The sequence below is a fragment of the Trichosurus vulpecula genome (genome assembly GCF_011100635.1).
Source record: "Trichosurus vulpecula isolate mTriVul1 chromosome X unlocalized genomic scaffold, mTriVul1.pri SUPER_X_unloc_2, whole genome shotgun sequence".
Lineage (NCBI taxonomy): Eukaryota > Metazoa > Chordata > Mammalia > Diprotodontia > Phalangeridae > Trichosurus > Trichosurus vulpecula.
The window spans coordinates 1509883-1536486 of record NW_023494378.1 but is presented as its reverse complement, the minus strand read 5'-3'; the positions used below and the strand labels follow the sequence as shown (position 1 = coordinate 1536486).

At 44.0% G+C, this 26604-nt stretch overlaps 2 protein-coding genes and 2 non-coding genes across 4 annotated transcripts in view; 1 reads left to right on the top strand and 3 right to left on the bottom strand.

The window, feature by feature from the left end:
* MPP1 (membrane palmitoylated protein 1) overlaps positions 1 to 5571 on the top strand; it is a 72741-nt gene extending 67170 nt beyond the window's left edge. Inside the window, exons 11-12 of the mRNA XM_036740558.1 lie at positions 302 to 376; positions 4823 to 5571. Coding sequence (XP_036596453.1) covers positions 302 to 376; positions 4823 to 4999 — 252 coding nt within the window. The 3' untranslated portion in view covers positions 5000 to 5571. The remainder of the gene's footprint in view (positions 1 to 301; positions 377 to 4822) is intronic.
* A 3541-nt stretch (positions 5572 to 9112) lies between these two features.
* DKC1 (dyskerin pseudouridine synthase 1) lies at positions 9113 to 24231 on the bottom strand. The gene is made up of 15 exons (XM_036740544.1): positions 24064 to 24231; positions 23231 to 23298; positions 22682 to 22768; positions 21796 to 21887; positions 19984 to 20168; positions 19677 to 19741; positions 18402 to 18528; positions 18051 to 18181; positions 17288 to 17431; positions 14643 to 14763; positions 13568 to 13686; positions 11882 to 11985; positions 11349 to 11415; positions 10357 to 10722; positions 9113 to 10065 (listed from the first exon to the last, which is right to left on the bottom strand). The coding sequence occupies exons 1-15, from the start codon at positions 24077 to 24079 to the stop codon at positions 9997 to 9999; spliced, it is 1761 nt and encodes a 586-aa protein (XP_036596439.1). The 5' UTR covers positions 24080 to 24231; the 3' UTR covers positions 9113 to 9996.
* LOC118833181 lies at positions 11509 to 11640 on the bottom strand. The gene has a single exon (XR_005009292.1). It is a non-coding gene; the product is annotated as a small nucleolar RNA SNORA56 (small nucleolar RNA).
* LOC118833179 lies at positions 17814 to 17944 on the bottom strand. The gene has a single exon (XR_005009291.1). It is a non-coding gene; the product is annotated as a small nucleolar RNA SNORA36 family (small nucleolar RNA).
* Positions 24232 to 26604: the final 2373 nt, after the last annotated feature.

Sequence of the window (26604 nt, the reverse complement as noted above, 5' to 3'; positions counted from 1 at the left end):
GACACTCAGCAGAAAGAAGCAAGATGACAATGTGCATCTTGGTCACATAGAGGAGGCTCTTGTTGCCGTACAGTGGGAACCAGAGATCTGTACGGTGCAAACTAAAGATTCGCACAAGATTTGGTGTCAGCAGAGACCTGGGTTCAGATCTGGAACGTCTGAGCATCCTACAAGGGAAGACACCAACATGTGTAGTACCTCCCTCTCAGGCAGAGCAATTAGGAGGCTCAAGTGAGACAGTATATTGGTTTAAAGTTACTATTCTCATTTACTCTCATTTCTTCCCTCTTTCCCTCCCCAGACCCTGAAGATTATTCGGACGGCAGAACTGTCCCCCTTCATCGTGTTCATTGCTCCAACAGACAAGGCCCGTCAGGTGGGATGGCATTGGGGGGAAAGGGGAGGAAGACCTGGGACTAAACATGGAGAGGGCACACTCTGGGATCTGTGTAGCACCCATTCTGACTGCTCCTTGCCTCTATTAAATTGATGGTATTTTTGATAAACCCCTGGGGGCAAAGAGAAGTGATAACCCTGGGGAACCCACCCCCTTCCAGCTGTCATTTGCTTTTTAACCCATTTGCTGTGCTCGAGGTCTGACTCGCAGTCTCCCAGCTACTCCCCCCAAATCTTCCAGCTCTTTCCCTTTCTTTATATGCCATGTTTATCTCTTATTCTTATCTTCCTTCATTCTTGCCTTCCTTTCTCTGGGCCTCTTCCTCTTAAACAAGAGGATTGTTTTCTTGGATTCTGAACTTTTTTTGCCCAACCTAAATCAGCAGCTCCAAGATTGAGCTTTCTGGTCCTCAGGTCTGCTTATAAGACTAAATGGTTCTCCTTTTCCCTGCTACTCCCTGCCTACTTCTGCCCACCCCCTTCCTCGCCCCCCACCCCCATGACTGGGAGGTATGTTTGACTAACTACCCTTGTACTCTATCATTCTGCAAAGGCAGAGCTCTTGTCTGGGGAGGTTACAGGACTAGTGATGGTGAGAGAGAAGAAAGGAAGGCCTGGAGCCTCTAGGACATTCCACAGTGGAGGTGGGGTGGGAGCTAGGTATTATTATGTAGCTGTCTGCAGTGACACCTCTTTGAGAATGACTTCCTTTTCATCCTAAAGGAAACCATGTTTTGAGTCCAGAGAGTGAAGGGGATAGTTCATTACTTTAGTATAAGGAGAGGTACTCTATATTTGATATAGTCCTTTTGGGAAAACTCCCCTTTCATCTCCCCTGCAATCCCACCTTTAAGGAAACTCTATTTAATTCAAGGCATTCATTAAGTATCTACCCTAGTCAATGTCTGATACTAAGGACAAGAAGAAAAAAAACAATTCCTGAATAGGCCCCTGCCCTATCCATGCACACTGAGAAGTATGAATTGAGGTCAGTACTCAGAGGAGGGCCAGAGAGCACAGGCCAAAGGGAAGTATCCTTCTAGGGATAATGCAAATCTCCTGCTTACTTGAATTTTCCCTGGAGAAAACAGTAGTTATGAAGATAGTTGGAAAAAGTGTATTGTTGCTTAAACCTATGGAAGAGAGTCAATTTCCTTCCTGTGTCCTTTGTGTGGCAGTCATGGTGACTTGGATTTGGGCTTTCTGGTGGTGATTTTGCCTGCATAATTGTCTCTGTACAGATTGCCAAGGTTGTCCCCTAGGAGCTGGACAGAAGTATATCTTGAGTTCTTAAAGTTGATCAAGAATTAAAGTGTGTCCATACCCTTTAGAGTTGAAGTTTCTGATGTGTATGCTATTAAAAAAAATTGGAAAATGTTTCAGGTTATTTAAAAGGGTTAGGATTTTTAAAACTGGGTTTTGGGATCTGTAGGGATTCCCCTCCCCAGTTGTGAACACCCTCTCCTGAGGGTGTTTTAACAAAATTTCTGATCTCCTTGTGGATGGCACAGTGGAAGTACTCGTAAGATTTGCGTAAGACTTAAGTTAACTGTTAAGTGTGCTGCCTGGCAGATGATTACCAGATTTTTTTCAATAACACCAAGCCGGGAGTAAAAGCTGGATGTCAGAATTGGGATTCCAAAGATGTTGGCAGAAATATTTCTAAATATTCAAGAAATATTTATTTAGTGACTATTATGTACAGAGCCCCATGGCAAATATAGCCACAAGATCCTCGAAGGAGGAGGAGGAAGAAGGCTCTTGCGCAGAGTTCTGAAGTCTTTCAAAGATGTTGTTCTCTATGCTGTTGTCGTAACTCATTCCAGTTCTGCTCACTTTGCTCTGCGTTGGTTCAGAGGCAGCTAGGTGGCACCATAGGGCACCATAGCATACCCGCCCCTTCTGTCCTCCGCTATCTCTTGAAGTCTGTCCAAGTTCGTGGGTGCTCATTCTTTCCATGACGCCATCCATCTCATCATCTGCCGTCTCCTTCTCTTTTTGCCTTCAATCTTTCCCTACATCAGGGTCTTTTCCAGTGAGTCTCATCTTTATGTGACCAAAGTATTTAAGCTTCAGTGAACAGTCAGAGTTAATTTAATAATTTATTGAATTGGTCTCCTTGCTTTTTAAAAGAATCTCCAAAGTCTTCTCCAGCACCACAATTTGAAAGGGTCGATTCTCTAGTGCTTAGCTTTTCTTATAATCTAACTCTCATAGCCATCCATTGCTACTGGAAAAACCATAGCTTTGACTGTACAGACCTTTGTTGGCAAGGTGATATCTCTGCTTTTTCATATGCTGTCTAGATTTGCCACAGCTTTCCTTCCAAGGAGCTAGTCTTTTAATTTCATGGCTGCAGTCACCACCTGCAGTGATCTTTGAGGAAGAATATAAAATGTGACACTGCTTCCACTTCTTCTCCCTCTGTTTGCCAGCAAGTGATGGGACCAGTTGCCAATGTCTTCATTCTTTTGATGTTAAGCTTCAAGCCAGCTTTAACACTCTCCTCTTTCACCCTCATCAAGAGGTGGGGTTTTCTTGGCAAAGATACTGGAGTGTTTTGCCATTTCCCTCTCCTGGCACATAGTGAGCTCTTAATAAATGCTTATTCCCTTTCCCCTTCCCACTTTCCATTTCATCTTGTCTTATGGAACAACATTCTAATATCATAATTTAACTTTTCCCTGATAGTCCAGTTTTTTGGACACTGAAGTCTTTTCCTCTGGTCTTTTTGGGCTATAGACCCAGTAAATAGTATCCCTGTCTCACAGTTTAGTGGTTTCTTGGACATCCTTCCAAGTGGTTGTCCAGAATGGTTGGACTTAGTTCACAGCTCCACCAACAGTGCATTAGTGTACCTACTTTCTCATATCCTTGCCAGCATTTTTTTTCTTTGGTCATCTTTGCTAATCTGATGGGTGTGAGATGGAACCTTTATGTTGATTTAATGTACACTTCTTTAAATGATTAATGATTCAAAACATTTTTTTCGTGATTGTTTATCCAAGCTGCTTGGATTTCTTCTGAAAACTGCTTGTTTCTTTTATCTATTACAATTTGCGTGTGTGTGTATAAAATCTTGCATATGAAACTCCTTGTCAGAGAAATTTGCCATACTTTTCCCCAACCCTCTGTTGGTGCTTGTTTAGTCATGAACTCTTACCCTGTCAATCGATCTGAAAGGTTAATTTCTTCCTTGCTTCTCTGGAGTCCTTCCCTCAGTAGCTGACATCTTTGGGTCTGTCATATACACTAGGTCCATCGATCGGCCTCTCTACCAGTGGTTGAGGCTTTGGAGTACACTTTGAGATCTGGCATTCCACTCCCCTCCCCTCCACTCCCTCCTTCCTTCCATTTTTCATTATTACTTTGAGAGTAAATTAATTTAGGTAGTATTGTTATTTTTATGTCATTTATTATATGAGCTGAACAAAATCAGAATGAAATTTATATGGAAAAAGAAGGAAGAGTGAAAAGGCAAACTAAGAGGTATAAAACCAAACATCCATCCAAGTATATGTAAGAGATTAGTATTTATTTGTTTTGTTTTCTTGTTTTTGGCAGGGCAATTGGGGTTAAGTGACTTGCCCAAGGTCACACAGCTAGTACATGTGTCAAGTGTCTGAGGTCACATTTGAACTCAGGTCCTCCTGACTCCAGGGCCAGTGCTCTACTCACTGTGCCACCTAGCTGCCCCTGCGATTAGTATTTATTACTAAAAGTTAGGAAAGGGTTATTTATTTAGAAAGTTGGTTGGGAAAGGAGTTGAGCCCCATGTTTGTTCCTTAGTGAATTCCAGCAGGAATAGAAGGTAGCAAGCTGACCTCAGAGTGGGAAGAGAATCCTGCCTCTCAAGTCATAGCTGGGAGGTGGGGGGCAGGGAATGAAATTTAGTAGATTTCAACCCCTCTCCTCCAGAGCAAAAAAAAAAAAATAGACAAGAAATGTCTCAAAGCAGGAGTCGTGCATCCCACTCTACACTGGTCAAAGAACATGAAAAGTTTTTCCAAGAAACAAATGCTTTGTCACAAGAGATGGCAGAGAAATCTAGTTCAAAATGAAAATTTTATTAAAAAAAATAAGCTTAAAGATTCTCAACTTAAGAAGGGATAAGTCCTGTGGAAGCCAAAAGAGCAGAAGCTTCCTCACTTCAGGACCAAGTGGCCTGTTCTCTCCTCCCCACCCCACCGCTCCTCACCCCCCTATGGCTGGCCAACTGGGATTCTTTTTGCCTCGTTTTTAACCATTTAATCAGAGAGGGTTGGGGAGGTTATCCAAATAGAGTCCCTAGGAACAATGTTTTATCAAAAGTAGAAATGATGTAAGGTGGGGTCCTGGCAGGAGTGGAAAGGGTCAGTGGCACTTAGAGACTCATAGCCTGTAGAGGCAACACAATTTCATTTAATTGTTCCTTTTCTCTTTGCAGTCAGAAGCTTTGCAGCAACTGCAAAAGGATTCTGAGACTATCCACAGCAGATATGCACATTATTTTGATTTCACGCTGGTAAATAATGGTATTGATGAGAGCCTCAAGATATTGCAAGAGGCCTTTGAGCAGGCGTGCAGTTCCCCCCAATGGGTACCTGTCTCCTGGGTTTACTGAGCACATTAGCTTGGTTTTCCTGATCTTGCCCCAGCACCCAATGGCAGCACGGCTTCCATTGGTCTTCACCTCTTCACAGCTAGTCCAGGCTTGCTGCTTCTGCTCCTCGACTTACCCACCCACCAAAGACGGATCAATCTTTGGGACTTGGCAAAGCTGCAGTCAGACCTTTCCTTCAAGAAAGACTCCCTCTCCAAGAATTCCTCTGGAATCACCAGAGTGGAGATCTAAATTACTGAATAAAAATCAGCTGGAAAATCACCGGGAGCTGTGTAGAAAAGGACTGAAAACAAGTCCCACCTCTTAGGCTCCTTCTCCTGACCCTGCACGCACGAGCCTCTCCCTCCTACTGCTGCAGCTCTGATTCAGCTCCCTTTCTGCTTCTCTCTTGTTGTCTTGTCTCCCCAGGGAGCACAAGCTTCATCTGGTTTGCTTTGGGGAATGGTGTCTGTCTAGTAGAATGATACAAATGTTTATTCTTTGCAATTTCTTTAAATGCCAAAAACAAAGAGAGGAAGCTGATGTGCAGGGAAGCCTTAAGTAGCAATAAAAATGTCGCTGTGCAAACACCAGTTTTGTCTCCCAGGCTTCTAGATGCTTTCCAAAATGGTTTTTCCTCACTCGCCATTATCAGTTAGATCATTGAGCTCGAGTCTACAAGCCATGTGCCCCTTGGGACCTGGGGCTCCCTCTGAGAGCACACATTCCCTTTTCCACATCTTAACCCTTGAGGCATTTTGAAGACAACAATCAATCCCTTGTCTGTTCTAAACATGACTTCCCAGCACTCCAAACCCAAGCGTAGAGGCACCATAAATTCACCATTCCTCTTTCTTCAAAGCTAGGTCCTAAAATTGGACTTCATTTCCAGGCCACATTTGGCCATCTCATCCAACAACACCAAATTCGTTGCCGAAGTCAAGGTCCAAACTAGCAACCCTATTTTTTTTAATGTCTTCAGTTTGGTGATTATTATTAGCTGTCCAGCAATGATCCCTGTCAAATGCTTACTTGATAATCCACTGTCCAGTTCTACAAGCTTACCTGTAGTTTTCACTCCCCCTCCCCCCTGTAAAGAAATTGTGACATTCACCTATCTTCTGGCCCTCATACAGGCTCCATGATTTCTTAGCAATCGGACAGCATCAGGTTCACACCTAGCAGGTAGCAGTAGTATTTATATGCTCTGTCCTACTTCACTTGGGGAATCTCCCATGGATTTAATTACCATCTCTCTGCTGATGATTCTGCCATTTATTTACTTTTCCTGCCTCAGACACTCCCAACTCCAATCTCCCACATCTGACTGCCTCTCTGACATCTCGAATTGGATGTCCAATAGACATCCGAAACTCAACATGTCAAAAACCGAACCCATTCTCTTCCCTCCCCCCTCCCCAAGTATCTTCCCAGTACCCCAGCCTTCCGGGCTGGGAGTCTCTTCACTATCTCTCACCCTCCCCTTTCCCCCCTCCCCATATCCAAGCTGTTCACAAGACCTGTCGACTTTACTTTTGAAACATCTGACACTCTGGCACTGCAACCACTCAGGCCCTCATTACCCCTTCCAGTCCAACCTCCATTCAGCTACTAAATTGATTTTCCTAAAAGGCAGGGCCTATCATGTCTCTCTGCTACTCAAACTCCAGGATGAAATATGAAATTGCCTGGCTAGAGTTCAAAGCCCTTCATAGCTAGGTCCCTCCTATCTTTCCAGTCTTCTTATACCTTATTCATGGACATGTATTCTTTGTTCCAGTGACTACCCTTAGACAGACACACACATTTACTTCACACTGTCCCTAAAGTCTTACTGCAGTTAGAAGCTTTTTAATTCCCAATGATTACAAAAAGCATGTGAAAATTTAAATTTCTTTTGCAACCATTTAGTTTTGTGAATTTTGAGTAACAAATTTTCATTTTTAACAAAACAGAACACCTTGTTATGGCGATAGCCTATGCAACAGTTTCTGGATGACTTTCTGAGATCAGGACCAGTGGGTCCTCTTGCCTGGCCACCTCAGTCATTTATGGGACTCTTCATGATCCTGTGGACCATACCATGGGGATCTTGGCAAGGATGAGGAAACTGAGGCCCAGAGTCACACAGCTTGTATCTGAGGCTGAATTTGAACTCGTCTTCCTGACTGGGCCCCCTAGCTGTCCTTTTAATCACTTATCTCCATTAGACTTTCTTGTGGGGTCACATCAAAACCTTGTTCTTAGGATGATCTTGAGGTGAGGATTACAAGTCACTGAGTAGCAACAAGCAGCTGAGGAAAGTTTTTACGAAGTTCAAAAGTTGGCTAGAGTAGTGAGTGCAAAGTGGTTATGTGAATCTTTAAAAAGAAACAGTATTTTTAAAATGTAAATAATTGACCTTTCAAAGGGTCTTTTCTTTTTGAAGTTATTAAAGCTTAAAACTGCACTAAAATTTTTTGCGACACGTGCTCTCTCACTCCCCCCCGCCCATTCTGGTCAAGAGCCATCATAATGCTCTTGACTTCTTTCCTTACATTTTTTTTGGAGAGGGGGGAGGCAGGGCAATTGGGGTTAAGTGACTTGGCTAGTGAGTGTGTCAAGTGTCTGAGGACAGATTTGAACTCAGGGGCGGTACTCTACTCACTGCTCCTCCCTTTATCTCTCACCCAGCATTCCTTAGGGAAGTCACCTGTCCCTCAGAGCACCCTGGCAGCATTGTCCTTACCTCTCCTCCTTCCTCTGCACTCTACCACTTCTGGACAATGGAAGGTTTTCCCTCCTCCATCTCAGATATAACCCTTTCCCCCCCATTAGTCCCACCAATATTTCTTTTAGGAATACTTCCCTGTCCTTGGTAACCTGGAGCGTGGAGAGACATCCCTCAAATCCCTTCTTTCAGGGAGACCAACTTGGAAAAAAGAGAAATACAAACACTGCATACTCAATTTGTTGTTCAGTCATATGTGCCTCTTATGACCTTATGACCACATCACACCAGTGTCATCCATGGGGTTTTCTTGGCAGATACTTAAGCTGTTTTTCATTTCCTTCTCCAGTACGCAATCAATTTAAGTCAAGGCAAAATGTGTCATACCTCCATACTCTAGCCCCCCCAAAATCTCAGCAAACCTTGCAAACCTCACCTTAACTTGGCAACCATACCCCATTGCTTCTCTCCTCACTAAGCTTCCTACAGACTCTCCCCTCCTCCTCTTCGAATTCTCCCAAATGTCTCAATTTCAACATGCCCCTCAAAATCACCTTCAGAATTTCTCTTCGGCCTCTAATTCAAATCTAGACCTTTCCAGTGAAGTGAACTTGAAGACCAGCACAGCTAAATGATGCATGTCTGGCTGTAATCAGGGACTACTCAAGACTGGGAAAACCCTTCAGGTCAGACCCAAACTAATAGCTGCAGGTTTTGAAGGTGAAAGTGAAGTTCCACTTTTAAGAAGACATGGCAGAAGTCTTCTTGCAGCAAGTTCATCTGAGAACCTTTGGTCAGAAAGTTTCCACCCATTTTTTCCTCTGCTCTTGATCTGGTAAATACCTTGTAGGGAGACCCACAATGCACAACTTCTCATCTGTTGCCATTTTTCAGAACCCTCATATAATGATGCTCATTTTCACCCTGGGGGTGCACATTGCTGTTGCTCAATCATAACTTTAAACTACACAAGAGCAGCTTTTCTTCATGTCCATGTCACCCCACGTTCTTAGAATGGATTGCTAATGGGTGGTATCAATAGAGCCTCAAAATTCTTAACAGAATCCTTTAAAGTATTTTATATCAAGGCTTTCCTCTTTTGTGCCACAGGATTGAGAACAAATAAAAACAAGTTTTATTCTTGTTGTCATTTGCCCAGAAGTTGCCCACAACCCACCTTCTGGATGCCAGATCAGCAGCCTGGGCTTCCCTGTTACTTCCAGTCCAACTACTTCCAGATCTAACCCCCTTTTGTAAGAGGACCCACAGGAAAGCTTGAAGCCCTCTTTTTGTTACTTCTGCCATCTTGAGTCACCTTTCCTCCTCATATATCCTGAGTCAAGGAAGCTAGTTCCTCAAAAGCCACAACTCAGCCAGATCTGCTTCCTCCCCTGGATCTTCCAAGAAAAAAAAAGCAAGAATACTTAAAAACTAATTATGTTTTATTATTTTTAATAAAAAGTAAATAAAAATTACAACTTTTCTCCTTCCCTACATAAAACAGCCATTAACAACCACCCCCACTTCCCCCCTCCTCCCCTGGGAAGTAGTTGGGGGAGGAGGGAATGGGTGTGGATGGGGTGGTGGTGCGTGTGTGCGCGCACTCGCGCTTAGGACGGTTACAACTCCATTGCAAACAGCGTATGGGGTTTAAGGTGGCTCAGAAGAAGAACAGGAGGAGCAAACATACAAGCCCTTTTCCCCAAAGGCTCACCAATATACTGTATTGAGGGAAGAAGCGCATTCCACGCCAGGAGGTGGGTTTGGAGAGAGGAGAAAGTGAAGGAAGTCTGAGGAGAAGAAGCTGTTTTGGGGCCTCTTGAGACATTAGGGTTTTTGCACAACCACAACCTGCACTACAGCTAACCCCCACTAGCAATGGAGGCTTCTGTCCTGTGCAAAATAAAAAATGTTTTATGACTTTTCAACAAAGGAAAAAAGACCATTTCAACACCCTCATCTCATGTAAAATAGTTAAAACACCAGCAAATTAAAAAGAACAGCTGCAGACAGCAGGTGGTATGGCCACCCGCTGCTCTAAATGTAAGCTATAGTACAGAATCTGCTACTCTGTTGGGCAGTTTTGCATATATTTCTCACCCATGCCCTTGCAAATATCCTTAAAACAGGACAAGAAGGGATTACCCTATCCGGCACAGAAGCCCACAGTATATTCCTAGTAGCAGGGTCAGTGGCGTGCCACTGGCCACTCCTCCTTCAGGTGCACTGTCATTTCCCAAACTGCTGTGGAGAGTTGGTTTTATTCTTGGGTTAAGGCTTCCATCATCTCTCCCAAGCTGGACACTCACTACTCCGAATCCTCTGCCATTAGTCTGGCTTTCTTCTTTTTCTTCTTCTTCTTGGTGCTCTCCATGCCCTAAAGGAAGGTCACAAAGTTTAGTTGGTTACACAATGGCTGAGCAATGACACAGTAAGCACCCTGCACTCTCAAATGTGGCAATGCCCATGCAATGGAACATGTGTTTGTGCTCTTCAGCATTGATGTGATTGATTAGCAATAGTTTGAATATTCTAGCTGTAACAGTGTAACTCAAAGTAGCTGTCAGGTTGGACTCGAGTGCCAAGCACGTACCAACACGTTATTTACTTTTAAAAATCATGAAGCTTCCCTTTAAAATTGCCAACCCCACTTATCTGGAATACATACCGAATCCTTTGATTTGCTCTCTACCACAATTTTAGCCTTTTTCTCTTTTTTGCTTTTCTTTTTCTTCCCTTTTTTGCTGACTTCCTGTTGAGCAAAGGCTTCACCTCCTTCATCTTCATCATCCCCATCATCTTCCTCAACAGCCTCTTCCTCTTCAACACCTTCTCCATCGCTCTCTATTCCCACCACCTCTTCCTCCACTTCACCAGCTGCATCCTCCTCACTGCCTTCATCTTCACTGCCTTCTTCCTCTTCCTCCTCACTGCTTTCTTCATCCTCTTCGCCATTCTCTTCATAATCCCCATAATCACTGTAATCGCTGTACTCAGCATTATCTTCCTCTTCACTCTCCCCTTCTCGTTTCCGCTATTTTAAAAACAAACAAATCTACAGTTAAACTTACATTTAAAGTTACCAGGAAGAACAATCAAGTTGAAGAGAATGAACGAGAAGAAATCCTACTCAACAAAAACGTGCTGTTAACAAATGGAGTCAGGAAACACCTGTACAGTCTTTTATACCTACAGCATTTTCTTCCTATTGAGCTGTGAGGGAAGTGATAGCTACAGTCAACCAGTCCAGGTGATTGGCCAACATGCTGACTGCCCATCATTACCCCTGAGCTTCTGTCTCTCCCATTACCAGTCATCCTTCAAATTCTCATTCTTCAGCAATTCCCAATTTGAGGGATCACCCTCATAACAATCTGCCTATCTCATATTGACATTTTCTCTGTGATCAGATTCCTAAATGTGGCAGACAAAGCATTCCTTAGGCTGGCTGATCTTCTGTTTAGGCTCCTTTAATCCTGGACTTTTGCTCTGTGAATGACTCCTTCATTATATTTAACACCACCAGCTGACCCACCACTTTTGTATTTTAAGTACAATTCCTTGGTAACCTGATTAAGCCCCACCCCATGGCTAGAGCTTACAGCCTGGTGCTTCCCAAGTGTGCCCACAGGGGGTGGTTTAAATGAACAGCTTAGTCACCTTCTTTGTCTTTACTGTCTTCATGGGTTCGACTGGGACTGCAACTGGTTCCTTCTTCACAGATGCACTGAAAGAAAGGAGGCAGTGTCTTTGAAACCAAATTCCCTGCCACTCATCCTTTCCCCTCTTCAGTGGCACCTCTAAGTCCTTGAGTATCTGGTGATGTTTGGCAAGGCTGAAGCCACCATCAACACACTGTGATGCTGGACAGAAACAGCTCACCATTTAATTTTGCAGACTGACTCCCTCTAAAGTCACAAGAGGAAGACTAAAAAGGGATAACTGTCTGCTTTATGTCTACTCAAGAAACACTAAATGGCCATTTCCCCACAATGTCCTTCAATCGGCATGCTGAGAACCTACATTACCAGTAGTCTCCCTGAGCTGAGGGAAACTTTTGCCCATTTCTATCTACAACCCCCATTTTATGATTTAGCATTCTAGTCATCAAAGTTCCCTCGGATCAGTGTAGATGATGCCTGTTTTGCTTCTAAGACATACTGCCACCCCAGAGGCCATAGGCTGCAAATCACCTATAGTCGACATAGTCATCCTTCCAAGCAGTGGGTGTGCTGTCATTGGGTTTTCCATGCTTATCCAGAAGACCTTGCTTGATCATCATCTTCTTTTGACTTGCCTCATGAAGAAACAAAAAGGCAATTTTCACAATTATTTTATTAAACGAGAAAACAAGCCTAGCACAAGCAATTCTGGGTCGCTTAAATGTAGCCAATGTCATGTTAATTTTAAAAATCTGAACTTCGTTAGCATCTAACAGATTTTATCGCCTTTGAGTCTCAGAGTAACAGCAGGCAGTGCAGGTGACACCCTCCTTTGACAGCTAGAAAACAGGCTGAGAGGTTGTAACCTGTCCAAAATTACAAAGCTCATGACAGACCTCCTGATACACTGCACTTTCTACTATACCTTGCTGTCTCTTTTGAAAGAAAAGTGGAAGAGCCAGAGAGAATGCCCAGAGCCAAGAGATGGAGGGTCTTGTTAAGGAGGTCAGTGGTTGCCGGACCACCAAGAGTATGTACTGGGGAGTAAGGTGTAAGAGACTGAAAGGGTAGGAGGGGGCTAGATTATGAAGGGCTTTGAATGGCAAGGAGAGCTTTTGTATTTGATCCTGGAGGCAAAAGCAAGCCACTGGAGTTTATTGACAAGATCAGACCTGCACTTTAGGAAAATCACATAACTGAATGGAGGACAGACTGGAGTAGAGAGAGACTTAAGGCAGGCAAGCAGACACCCCCTACCCCCACCGTAGCAGCTACTGCAGTAGGTCCAGGCATGAGAAAATAAGGCCTGCACCAGGTCAAGAAGGATAAGGATTGAGAAAAGACTACTGGATTTGGCATCACTGGTAATTTTGGAGAAAGCAGTTTGGGTGGAATGATGCCATAGCTGGAAGAGCTAGATAGTAAGGGGTAAGAAGAGAAGAGAGGAGTTTAGCTACAAAGAGCAGAAGAGACATAGGCCAATAATGGAAAGGGTAGGTTTTGTGGAGATAAGGGAAGATGTGTGATTCGGAATGGCAGTAGTAACTTTTCTCCAATATCTAGATAACCGCCAGCAGATTTCCCTAAACACAATCAGATCCTAATCTGAAAATACATTAATCCAATGTCAAATTCATTCTGAGGCAGTAGGAAGTAGTCATTGCCAAGAAAATGGAGGTACTTCAAAGCAAATAAAATGAAAACCACAAGTTGCCCAAGTTAAATCGACACGGTGTTACATTTATATACATAAAGCTAATCTAAATAAAGGATTCTTGCCCTTGTGCAGTCAGATGCTGGCAACACAGTAACAAGTTGGCCAATGTAAGCTAACACTATCACAGCTACTCTTTCCCTTCCTTAGCTGTGGACAGGGCCAAGTTCCTTACAGCTCCTTTGTTCTGCTCAGCAGGTATCAAACAGCAACTGTCCTTCATCCTGCCCCCCAACCCCCAGCAACAGATCCCATGAAAAACAGGGAACCAAGATAAATATGGGCACAACCTATAAAAGTCTTGGTCATTAAAAGCAGAGCTTTGAGGGAGTATGCACCACTCCATGTTGTTCATTACAATGGTTAGAACTTACTCCTCTAACGCTTTCCCAAAGAAATCACTATTTTTCAAACCTTGCCATCAAAGGAGTAATGTAGCTGTCAATCTCCCATCATAATGAAGGACAGAAAAGAATGACACTTAAGCCTCTGATTCAACTCACCTTTGGGCCCAGACCCCATTTCCGAGGATAAGTGTCTCTCTCCATGATCACTCTCTTAATCTTGGCCACTATACCATGGTCGCAGGTAGAAATCACTGCTGTAGTCATCAAGGCAATAGCTGCACAAAGTGGAAATAAGAGAATGAAGGGGAAAGTGGGAACACCCACCAGATCTATTTACTCCAAAGTTCAATACAGAAAAATAAAACTACTTATGAAAACATGCAGAGGATCAGGGCTGTCCTGGTAAATATCTTAACAACCAGTTTTTTATCTTCATTATAATTTTCCCTGTCACTTTCTTAAGACTGGACAATCAAAATGCTAAATCAAGCCCGTATGTGCCGTTTGCCTGTTTCTGAAGTGTTCACACAATACATAGCCCTGCAGAACACACTCAGAGGCAAACCCTCTGGTGATGACACTGTTTCTATTCAAATGATCACAAATGTGGATACTGTCAAGTAAGCCAAGGTACCAAGGCACCTCACCTGTATGGTTTACCAATACTTTGACAGAAAACATTTCGTGAAGCTCCAACAAAGCCTACATTTGACATTCACTATGAGAACTAGCCTGAAGATGGTAGTATGTGATCAGATTTCCATCTTTCATCTGTAGTTGAAACCTCAATACTGGTCTACCTCTGCTGACATCATCCTTTGCCTACAAGCAGGAGCCCCCCAACCCACCCCGCCCCCACAAAAAGCAAGAACCTACAGTAGGATACACTAAGATGAGAAAGAGCATGCAGCTACACAGCACAGAACAGAAACCGTAACAGAACTCCTGCTATAGGAAGGCCAGAGAATGGGGAAATGTAATCATTTCACATACAGGGCAAATCCATTTTTTCCAAGTACAGTATGAGAGTAGAACATATACTTTCTCTGGCACCAGTCTTAGCAAAAGAGTCAGACTACAGACTTCACAGGTCTACTGCATAAAGGGAATGTTCAATGTAATTGAATTCTGGTCGAGTTGAGGAGCTGGAAATTCCTCAGGTTTTTAGCTAGCTTTTGCCCAGTTTTCTTGGGACTGCTGAACTTAGTGCCAAAGTTCTTCCATCTCTTACCCACACAAATGGCTTCCCCTTTGGTAGTGATGACTACAACCTCCTGATTTACTTCAATGCCATCCTCATACCGCAGAACCCCAGGAAGCATGATCTTTGCTCCGTAACAGATGGCATTAACCTGTAGAAAGAAAGAGATGAAAAAAAAAACCAGGTTCCTCCCCAAACTTCAGGATAAAATGTTAATTGTTTTGGTTTTTTCCCCTCTAGCTCAGATTTCCTAGAGGCTACTCTCCACACCAATGCTTATCAACAAATGTTCTACAACTTCTAGCCTTACAAGTTTCCCCAGGCATGGTCAGCCAGTCAGTATGTCAAAAGGACTCGAATTCAGGTTTTCCTGGCTCCAAGGTCAGCTTACCTCATTTCCTGAGTGGACAGTGAAAATCTCCCTCCCTGTTGGACCTGGGGAACTATCCAACATCTCTAGTAATTTACTGTCATTTGCTTTGCACTAATGCTCCAATCCTCAACTGTGCCACACTGCTGCCTCCTTTTAGTCAGAAGTAGGGCTAGAGTTGGAGGGTAGCAGTTAACTTTCTCAGAGATCAAGTTACATCAGTTGCCCCCAACTCTCAAGGTCTATGGCCTGAGGATGCCTAGACTACCTAGCCCTTAGGTTTCTAAGTGGCCTTTTATTTTTCTCTCTAGCCCTGGACTTTTCTGGTTTTCTTCCTAACCCCAATTTCCAACCCCTCCCACATAGCTTTCCCCCAAAGTCTGAGGCCGTTTTCTGTTTGTTTGGTTTTTCCCCCTCCTCATCACCCGTCCCCTCCCCTCCCCGCCCCCAAGCTACAGACACAATTTCTCCAACTCTAAGCTCTTCATTTGGGCTGTAGTTCAATGTCATAATGGTCCACATTTAGAAATCAGCTGCCCCATTTTACAGGCGAAGAGACTGAAGCTCAGAGCCTAAAACCCAAGGTTGCACATGCACACAGAACTATTAAATGACAGAGCCAGGCCTTCTGACTAGGCCCAGGACCCCCTCTCCACAGGCATTTCAATTTCCCCCAATCCCAGAATACCTAGCATCCCCTCCTACGATCCAGTGATCATGTTTAGAGCTCTGAAGAACTTTTAGACCCCCCCCAAACCCAATCCCTTTGGGCAGATGAAAAAATTGAGGTTATGGGAAGGGTGGGCCACTGGGGCCACCTTGGGGTCCTCAGTGGCAAATAACTTCAGACTCCAAATCTAGCCCTCTTCCCACTCTACCTCATGGCTCCATTGCTTCTGTAACTGCAACAACTTTCTAACTAGTCTCTTAGACTTGCTTCAAAAGCAGCCACGTGACCTTGGGACTATAAAATCTCTGGTTCAGACTTGTCCTCCAAGCTTTCTTCCAACACTAAACTACTTGGAAGATCCTAAGTTTTAAGCTTCTCGGCTTCCAGGACCTTCTAATTGAGAAGCTGTAGGTGAAGCAGCCAAGTGTGGCTCCATATAAGGATGAAGGAATAATTAGAAGCCCCCAAAGTATACAGCAACATTTCCCCCTCCCCCAACACTGGAAGGTTCCAAATGGAGACTGGGTGACCACTCAGCAGTGATGTCGTAGAAGGTATGTTAGCAGAGGCTTCTCAACTTGGCAGTGACTCATCAGGCTCCATCCAAAGTACTCATTCAACCAGTACTTTCTCTGCCCCACTCCCAATTCTTTTATTGTCCTAAAGAGGTCACTACGTCCTCTCCTTTCTCTACTCATCCCAAGGGCCCGCTTCTCTGGTTGCTGAGCTCTGACAGAACAGAGACACACAAGAGAATACTCAATCATAGGGAGCAATTACATATAGCTCTTTTATGTTTACAAGGCACTTTACATACATCTCAATTTGATCCTCACAACAACGGTGTTATTATCTCTATTTTACAGATGAGAGAAATAAGGCTAAGAGGTAAAGTGTCTGAAGGAGGCCAGTAACCCAACACAGTAGGAGATCATGCACGTGCACAGACACATCCTTTTAAAAAAGTGGTGCTAGGCTTCATTTCTTAATTCTCCTTTACTATCAACATGTTTTTCCACAAGAGGCAGTGTAGTACACAGTGGATAGAGAAGCTGGCCTCAGACTCTAGGAGACGTGAGTTTAAAGCCCACCTCAGTTAGGTGATAGTCATTAAGTTCAGTGATGTAGGCAACTTTCTCAGACCAAAGTTGCAGAGAAGGTGCATGCGGTTGGATGGTAAAGACTTTTATCACCCAGGAAAATAAATCACAGGTCCAGGTCCTGTTGCTTCAATTACGATATGAACTAAAGCAGATTCTGGCTGGAGGAACCACAACAGTTCAAAGGGCAGATTCAGCTACCATAAAACCATAAGATTACCATAAGATAGGGGTCAGATGACAAGATGACCTCTGAAATGGAACATTCCCAAAGATCGGACAAGCAAAGAGGCTTAATTAGCCTCTATTAAAGGAAGGTTAGAGAGCTGGAGAGACTCAGCCAGTGTTAATAAGCTTTCTGCCTTTTTCTTGTTAAACTAGATTTCATGCCTTTCTCCTTACTTAGTTGTTGTTTTGTTTTGTTTCGTTTCCCCTGCTCCATTGTGGGTGATTTGTCTGGCCCCGTACCCAGCAGCCCTAACCATAGACAAGTCACACTTTATAAACAGCCTGCCTGGGAAGAAGTAGAACATACCGCACTGTCCTTCATGACCAGTCGCTTGTGAGATGTCAACAGCTTCTCCAGAGGATAAATGACCCGACGAAGGTAACCCTCGTCTTTGTAATTGTCATACTGCCATTGAGCATCTAACACATCATGCATGGTCACCATGTGGTCCTGCAAGGAATAAGGTGATAATAAGTATGAGCTATGCCCCACCCCCTGGTTTCGAACTCAATCCAGAATTCTAGCCTGCTCATTTATACCGTATTTCACTCACCAAATGTAAAAAAAAATCTTTGCAAATTGCAACTAACTTTGATGTCCTCTCATACACCCACTAAATCCTTTAAGCAATATCTATCTCAAAGACATTCTTCCATTCTTGAGAACTTAAAAAAAAAATACTTACCTATACATACTGTAAACAGCACAAATCCTCAGCCAAAACAGCCAAGTATTCGCTGAAACCAAAGTCCCAGCTGGACCCTGCGCCTGGACTGTCACCTCAGGACTAGCAGGCACCCTACACTAGGGAGAATGCCAGGGCAGAGGAGCAGATTGTAGGCTGGGTGACAGAAAGGACAGACGTTCTTTTCCATCCTCATTTCCCCCTGCCGATCTTAATGTTCCAAAGTTAATTAACAGAACAGGGGAGAGCTTCCTTGTTCTGAACTCAACACTTTGGATATTTTACAGCCTATGAGTGTTTTGTCTTGGGTAATGGGTGCAGATTGAACCACTCCTGTCTAAAATCTGGAAGAACTAAGATTTCTCTGTAACATCTCAATCATACCTTCTCCCCCATAACTCCAGAGCGGATCCGGCGAAGCTCTTGCATCTGGCCTCCAACTCCAAGTAACAAACCAACATGGACGCATAATGTTCGAATGTATGTTCCAGCTTCACAGCTCACCCAGAAGATACCTAATACACAGATGAGGAACACAGATTTTGAAAAGTCCATAATCCAATGTGCTTCTTAGGTCACCTCTGAATCATATGCTTACACTTGTGCTTTCCCACTATTTCCAAATGGCAAATGATCAAATGAGAGAATGTCAGATAATAGATTCAAAGGAATGATATGGCCCCTTTGGCATGCTGCTAATAACTTTCTTTTAAACCATAGTGATATCTGATTTACCTAATCTTTTTTCAGGGTCATATTCTAACATCTTGCTCTCATAGATAGTTCTGACTCGGAGTTGTCGCTTGACAGCAGCAATGAGAGGTGGTCGCTGGAATAGAGCGCCTGTCAGAGTTTCCAATGCCTTAAAAGAAAACACATTTTTAAGCATAATACATACCACCTAAGACAACACAGAAAATTCCTTTAAATTTAAGGGGCAGGGCCTGAAAGTTTTAAATCCCTGCATCCAAAAGGATGATTATAATTTGCAGCATCCTTGAAAAAGCTCCTTTCTAAACTTTGAGATATCCTGAGGTAATCCCAGAGAAGAACCAAACTTCAAATAGGGATCAATGATCTCACACAGACTTATTAACTATCACCCATTTGGAGTACTTTTCCCCATCTCTTCTCAAGCCAACAAGTCCTCTTAAGCACCTTTGAAAGACTCAATTTTAGACTAGGAGGTTAATGACAAGTTTCTACATCTATTATATTTGGAAAAGGGAGAGGAATGATTTCCATTTATTATGGATTTTTTTGGGGGGGGAGGGAAAACTATCAGGCGGACAGAAATACCAAGTCACTTGTGTAGCAAGTTAAGAGCACCACACTCTCCTTGGAAGAGTTTTACCTCACCTACACTACACATTTAAGGCTGTGTGAGTCCAAATGTTTATCCATATACATTTTTTTACATTGTTTTTCTTAATGACATACACGTAAAAAGTCAAAGACTGACAGCCTTACAATAGTAATCAAATGCCCAAACATTCTTTGCTATTACAATATAGCCAGGTCCTGACAAGAGCCCTGCTGGCTCTACCATCTCCCCAAGACAGTTTAAAGCAATGCCCACAGCCCTTAGGAGAGCTTGAGAGGGCCCAGAAAGGCCAGTTAGAAAAGCTGTGCACTGAGAAAGACAATATAGCCAGCCATGTGCTTTGTCTGATAAAGTTGGAGACACAGCTGCAACATACATAAATTATTCCCAAGTAACAGCAGATAGCTAGAGAAATGAAAAAAAAAATCTACATTTTATTGATGCCATTGCAGAAACACTAATAAAGCACCATCAGGTGATTAGGCACTGGGCCAAATGAATGGACATTTGCCTTTGAGGAGCCTGCATTTTACTAAAGGAAAAACAGATAATACAAAGTAATGAAGCACAGGAGAGCTGCCAACAAGCTCGAAGGAGCTGGATGCAGTCCAATTCTTAGATCACAAAAAGGGACTGGCCCCCAATATTTTCCAGTGACAGCAGTCACAGCACCCATGGAGCCTTACCCTGGAAAGCTGAACTTCACTTTCAATAGCATTGTGCAGTCGGATAACTCCCACATACTCTTTGCCTGAAAAGAGAAGGACAGGGAGGTAAGGTGTGGCGTAGATAACTTCTTTGGGCTGAGCCTTTGATGCACCAAACACCTAAACACCTCCTCTGGCAGTTTTGCTAGGGACCTTGGAAGAGAAGGGTGTTTAAGGAAACACCAATTCAAGTGGTAGTTCTGTGAGCTCTCACCAAGCCCACAAGTTTAAAACAACTCCCACCTCATTTCATTGATTAGAAAGCCTCAAAACAAACCCAACATACCTGCACTCTGCTGAGATTTGACCAATCGAGTAGCTCGTTCTATGCATACAATTAAACAGCCAGTCACCTTCGGATCCAAAGTACCACTGTGGCCAGTCTTCTCAACCCGGAGTATTCGCCGGATCCACGCAACTACCTCATGGGAAGAGGGATTGGAGGGTTTGTCAAGGTTAATGAAACCTGTCCTAGAATGAAAATTTTTTTATAATTAAGATATTAGTATACCACTTCTTTCCCCCTTTCCTAGTATGGCACAAAACCCCCAAGATTACCACCCAAAAGGTCATGTTACCAAATTTAATGCTACCCACCCCAGTAGTTCACAAACAAAATGTCTTTAAATGATTTTAAATGCCTATGATTAAATGGCACCAAAGAGAATGATTTTAAAATAAATACAAACTAAGAATAAAATTGGTCTAAAATGTAATAAAAACTTAGCAAGAAAGTGATTTGCTATCAATAATTCTTTGATAACTGGAAAAAATGGACGGGATAGCTCACCTTGTAGGCTGATTCACACCAATTCTCATAATTCCCCTTTACTTACATAAGCCAGTATTTGGGGGACTTTCAGTTCATCGCATTTTCGCTTTAAAAAATTCGAGTTTTGTTTCTAAATTCGCTGCATTGTTTGAAAATGCCTTTGTAATTTGCCAAAAAAAAAAATCATAGAACTATTAAAAAAAATTTTGGTATCATAACAGCACATCAGGATGACTAGCTATCGTCATATTTTCGTTTCTTCTGTTTTGGTACTTGGACTAGGTTCGTGGAGGTTTGTTTCATCGTCAGTCGGTTATTAACACTTTTTGCTTTCTTGTTTCTTCAAACTTCCCGATTTTACCCAATTATCCTTAATGGGCGTTGGTATAAAAAAATGTATTTATAATAAAAAAAAAGAATAGAGATGGACATATTATTTTACACACAGTGCCAAGAACAGACGACAATCAAGGGGATGCATTCAACGATTGATTCTAGACCAAGCAACAAGCTATGTTTTCGGTCGCCCGATCGGTTTCTGACCAATCTCTGCATTGGTAGAATGCACACATTGTGCATGACCAGCGCAGAATGCACACATTGTCGATTGGCTTGCTGTGGGTGCTTGTCTGCCATTGCTTTGGCGACACAAGGAAAATCTCAGTATAACAAACTCCACTTGATCAAATTACTCATAAGGAAACTTGTTCTGTCATTTGGAGAGCACTTTCCTAGGTGCTGTGTGGCTATGAACCTAATGTCAGAGAAGTGTTCTGTCTGCCCCTGCCCCCTCCCCTGCTGTGTTAAGGTGTTGTTTAGGGGTGAACAGGTATGTTTGGCAATGTTTCAGGTACACAGAGATGAGAATGACCACAGGGTAATTGCTGCTCAGTGGGAAGCACAAGAGTTGTGAAGCTCTCACTGCACGCAGCTCCCCTCTCTCCCTCTCTTCCTGAAGTAGTAACAGCATATGAACAGGTACATTTACTGAGTAACTGATCCCCAATCAGGGACTGGAGAAACAATGTCGTACCTGCTGGTTAGGCAGAATATCTTGCCACCATATTATTTCAGGTGCCATGCCTCAGGCAGTCTGCACGGATATACTTCTGTTATACAGAACCTTGTCATGCATACCCTTTGCTATAATAGGATTTTACCTGCAAATTGTCCCCTGCAGCATTTGTTTGGGGCTAAAGCAACCCCCCAATTAGATAGGATGATATTGCTTCAAATATGTTACTTAATTTTAATGGTTTTAATAGAAGTGTGCAGAAGGTTTGAACTGAAGGGTAATGAAAAGTCACTACTGGCAAAAGGGCTTACCTGATATAGTCTGTAATTTCTCTCTTGAGAGGGTTAGATCCTGAAGGGAGGGGAGTATAGTGGGTTGTCCTTACATTTAGTTTATCAAAGTTCTAAAAAGTGATGACAGGACACAAATCAAATTCAATTAACAAGTAAGTACCCAATTTTTTAATTTACCCCTTTCTAGACCCAACAAGACCAACTGGTCCCACACATGAAAATCCAATGAATAAACAAAACCACCAAAGTCTAAACTAGGAACTGACAACCAAAATCATTTTCCTGAGAGATCACATTGCAGATATCAGATGGTGTGGACCTCTTAAATGGACTTTTTTTGGTTTGAGAACTTTATATTTCTGCTTGTGCACTGTGGTATCTACCAGATATTTAGGTTTCAAAATTCTAGCATTCTTACCTACAGTACTGATTTCCAACCTTAGTTGGCACCCTTTAAAAATTTAAAATAACGAATCAAGAGAATTTAAATGAAGTGCTTTAAATAACCTATACAACTTGTGCTATTTGATTCTGCCGGGGTAGGGGAAGGGTGATTGTACATTGTCAAAAATCTCCTTAGCTAATGGATGAGAAGTCTTATAGTACAAAGAAAAATTCAACCCCCTTTTAAATTAGACAATACAGTGCCTTTGAGTTTGTTTAAAAAACAAAACAAAAAGCAGTCCATATAGTTTTAAAGAAAACATGAAAAACTGGCAACAGATAGAAATAGGACTTTTTTCCTAAAATGCATAAACCACATTTGCCTTGCACTAGAATTTACAGGTATACAGAAAAGGAACCCAGTTTACAAAACTAACTGAAGTTTAGATTGTGCACAAGACTGATTTAAGTTAAAGCACAACCAATATAAAATCACAAGGCAATTCGTTAAATTCCTTACCTTTAGCAGTAAGGGCCACTGAGATGTGTCCAATTGAATTACTTTAGATTCAGGCTTGATGAAGAATTCTCCTTCATGTTGTAGATTCTAAAGCAGGATAAAAAAGTCCAATAACTACCTCAATTTCATCTTTATGATTACACAGACTTTCCTCTACAGGCAGGTAGGACAGAAAATACAAAGCCTTAACAACTGGTCCTAAACCTCTTTTGATAGCTGTGGCTCCCAAGAAATGTTACATGGAACCAAAAAAAAAAAAACCCACATGAAAAGTGCTGGCCAGGTGTGTTCCAACACGCCAGAGAAAAGGGAGAAAGGACTGCAGAGTGAGGGGGGCCATTTGGTTTGCAAACAGTACTTTGTGAATGCTGTATTGGAATCCTGAGAGTGGGCCAGAGGACTGACTACTAGAATACAAATCTGGGCACTGCTAACTCAAGGAGCACACCATCCTGTTATTTATTTTCTAAACATGGCAAAATTCTAAAGTTAACGAGAGGAAATGGCAAATTTACAAATACTGGCAAAGAAAAAGCATCTTCTACTCACAGCTACATCATCTTCTCCTAATACTTTGCGCTCCTTTTTTTTCTTGTGCTTCTTTGACACAATGACAACTTTAAAAGGAAAAAAAGACGACAGTCAGCTTGAGGCTTTGAGAGTGCACAGGCCCAAGATCAGGCTTCTCCCAAAGGGCGCCCGCTAAAGTACCCACTCGGGTTGACCCGCCCGCACGTGGTCCCTTCCCCTCGGGGCCACCACGTGGCTGCAGCGGGTCGGTCCCTTAGCGCTCTAATGGGTAAGCCCGAGCAGAAGCAGGGGCGGCAGCTGCGATCCGCCGCTGAAGGGCAGCTTCCGGAGGTGCCCAGGGCATCCTGTCCACCCCGCTGGGCCCCTACGTTTGCCCCCTGAACCCCCTCCCCCGGCCTGCCTCCCCCGCCCCGGGGCCCGCACGCGCCAGCCGCCGCCTCCTTATTAACGAAAAGGTAACGAGACGTTTTCCGAGCAGCCGCTGCCGTCTCCCTGTGGCTTGAGCCGAGCCGGGCTGCCAAACGCGGCCCTTCATCCACTCGTCAGTCAGCGCCCTGGGCCCGAGAGGCCCTAGATGGGCGAGCGGCTCCAAGCAGTTGGGGGCCGAGCCACGTCGGAGCTGCTGGTGCCCGAGCGGCGGAGATGGCAGCCCCGGGCCCAGCTCGAACGCGGCGGCGCGGCCCGACTCGGCTGCGCGCCAAACTCAGGCCCTGCTGCGGCCAACGGCACTGCGCCCGAGATCCCTCCACGCGCCGGGCCCTACGTGACCCGCTCCCGCACGGACGTGTCCTGGTCCAGGAGGCCTCAAAGGCCCCTCCTACCCCGAAAAAGGGATAAGGGCCCTTTCTTACCTTCGCCGTCCGCCATGTTGGTGGCCACAACTAGGGGCCTCCCGCCCGCGTGCTCTAGCCCGGCGCCGAGGGGAACGACTGAAGACAGCCCGCCTCCGTCCCGCGAGGCCGTGCAGGCCAAGAGCCGGCCCCCTTTAGCGTCAGGCTGACGCGTGACGTCCCAGGGCGCGCGCTAGCGGGCCAGGGGCTGAGGGCTGTGCCTCGGCGCAGCACTCTCGCGTTTGATTGGCTGCCAGAGCGGAGACGGGCCCGCGGGGTGCGGGGCGCGCGGCCGGGAGAGCGGATGGGCGGCTAGCGGCGCGCTGCGCTCGCTCCGTTTCTGACGCAGCCTCCACAGGGCTGAAGTGCAAGCCGCCCCGGCCTGGCTTGGTCTGCCAGTGTGACCCTGGCCTAGTCACGTCACGCCTCTACGCCTCAGTTTCCTCGGTTATAAAATGACGGGCCTCACCGCTCGGCCCTCATTCTCATGAACTGTCTAGTAAGTTCGTCCGGCCCTGTCCCCTGTCAGCTTCTGGCTCCAGACTTCCAGGCTGGGCCGGCAGCCCTGTGTGACAGCCTTCCCCCTCCCCTGTCCTCCCTGGCCACTCTCAAGAAGGCCGCGGGCCGGACAGATGCTGCTGATCCGCATTGGGAGACGACATTCCTCCGGCGGAGCGATGAAATCACAGCTCCAACCCACCCCTCACCCCAAATAAGTTGCCATTAGCCTTTTTTAAGGCTCTTGCTATATGCTTGTGCTGGGAACATAAAGGCAAAAACCGAAATCGTTTTTATCCTTAAGACCTTAGATTCTCCCAAATTCCAAATGGAAACAAATGACAAAGTACAGAATAATTGGAGGGGGAGAGAGCACTTTCAATTGGGGTGGGGGGAAATCGAAGAAAAAGCTTTACAGAGGAAGTGGCACCTGAACTACATCTTGAGGTCCCACAGATGAAGCCCTTACAGTTCAGGCATGGGGGATCATACGTACAGCCTGAACAATGAAGTCAGGGGGGTGGCACATCATTTATAGCCAAGAGTACAGTTGGGCTAGAATGGAAGACTAGAAAGATAGCTTGAAACCAGATTATGGAGGACCTTAAAATGCAGACCAAGGGGTTTGAATTTTGTCCTAGAGGCAACAGTGAGGCATTGAAGGATTTCGAACAGATGAGTAATGTGCCTTAGGAAGATTATTCAAGGAATTGTATGAAGGATGGATTGGAGTGGGAAGAGACCAGCTAAAAGACTTGCAGTATGTAGTTCAAGGAACAGGTGAGGGCCTGGACTAGGGTTTGGGGCACATGAGTGAAGCAAAGGAGACAAATGCAAGAGATGATGGGAAGCCAGAATTGACAGGACTTGATCACAAATTAGAAATTGAGGGGAAGGGGATATGGGAGATGAAGAAGAATCAAAGATAACCACAAAATTTGGAACCTAGTTAAATGGGAAGACAATGGATGGAAATATGGGAAGTAGATGGAGACATCTGTTAGGGAGTTAGAGATGTACAACTGAAATTCAGGGGAGAGATTAGACCTAGATATATAGATTTGAGAGGCACCTATGTAGAGATGATAAGGTCTTCAAGAGACAGTATAGAGAGAAAAGAGAAGCAGGCCCAGGACAGAGCCTGGTAGGGAGGCTGGGGAATTAATGACACTTAGAGCTAGGAGTTAAATGAAAGGGGCAGGAGGAAGACACATTGTAAATAAAAGGTTGATGGGGGTATAGAAATTTAACTGGCAAGAAGGTTGAAGGTACAGGAGAGAAGAGACAGATAGCTGAGGTCTTAGGTGGGTTGCTTTAAAAGTTAAAAGAGAAAGTTTTGGCAAAGACCAATCTATTTAATTCTTCCCTCGCTTTGACCCCATAAATCCTCCAGCAGAAGCAATAACTTCTGAGACTGTCCCAGGTTACATGGTACTTACATGGTATCCCTCTTCAGAAGCACAGGGAATTTTTGGACTTACAACTGGCATATCACATAAGGAAGCAAAAATACCTCCTATCTCCAAACCTCTGAATTCTAGACTTCACTATTCAAACCCCAGCCTTTTCTCTGTTAAATGAGAACTCACAAGTCTTTATCACTCCAAGAACAAACGCAGTGAGGCACTTGATACAAAGTACTATCTAGCTCCATTTTATAGACACAGTGTGATTCAGAAGGCTAAGGTGAGTCTCACACAGTAGCAAGTTAAAATGTCAGTGAGTGTCAGGTTTCCTGATTCCAACCCTGAAGGACTTCCTACAATACCACGCAGCCTGCCTCCCACGGTTCTATAGAGAACAGCAACTGAGTATTCAACATGTTGCTTATTCTGCTTTGGATTGGTTTCAGAGTAACATTTCCTGTCTAGATTGTTTACAAGAATAGTGTGTACAGCCTTCCATAAAAGCCTTCAAATTACTTCAGCAAATATTTACAAAGCACCTAGCATGTGCCAGGAGCTCAAGCAAGCCCTACACCTTAAGATATTAAGGCTTTCAGGGTGGCTTCTTGGAATCATTAGTTCCTCTTATAACTAAATCCCTGAAACTGTGCCTTTCTCC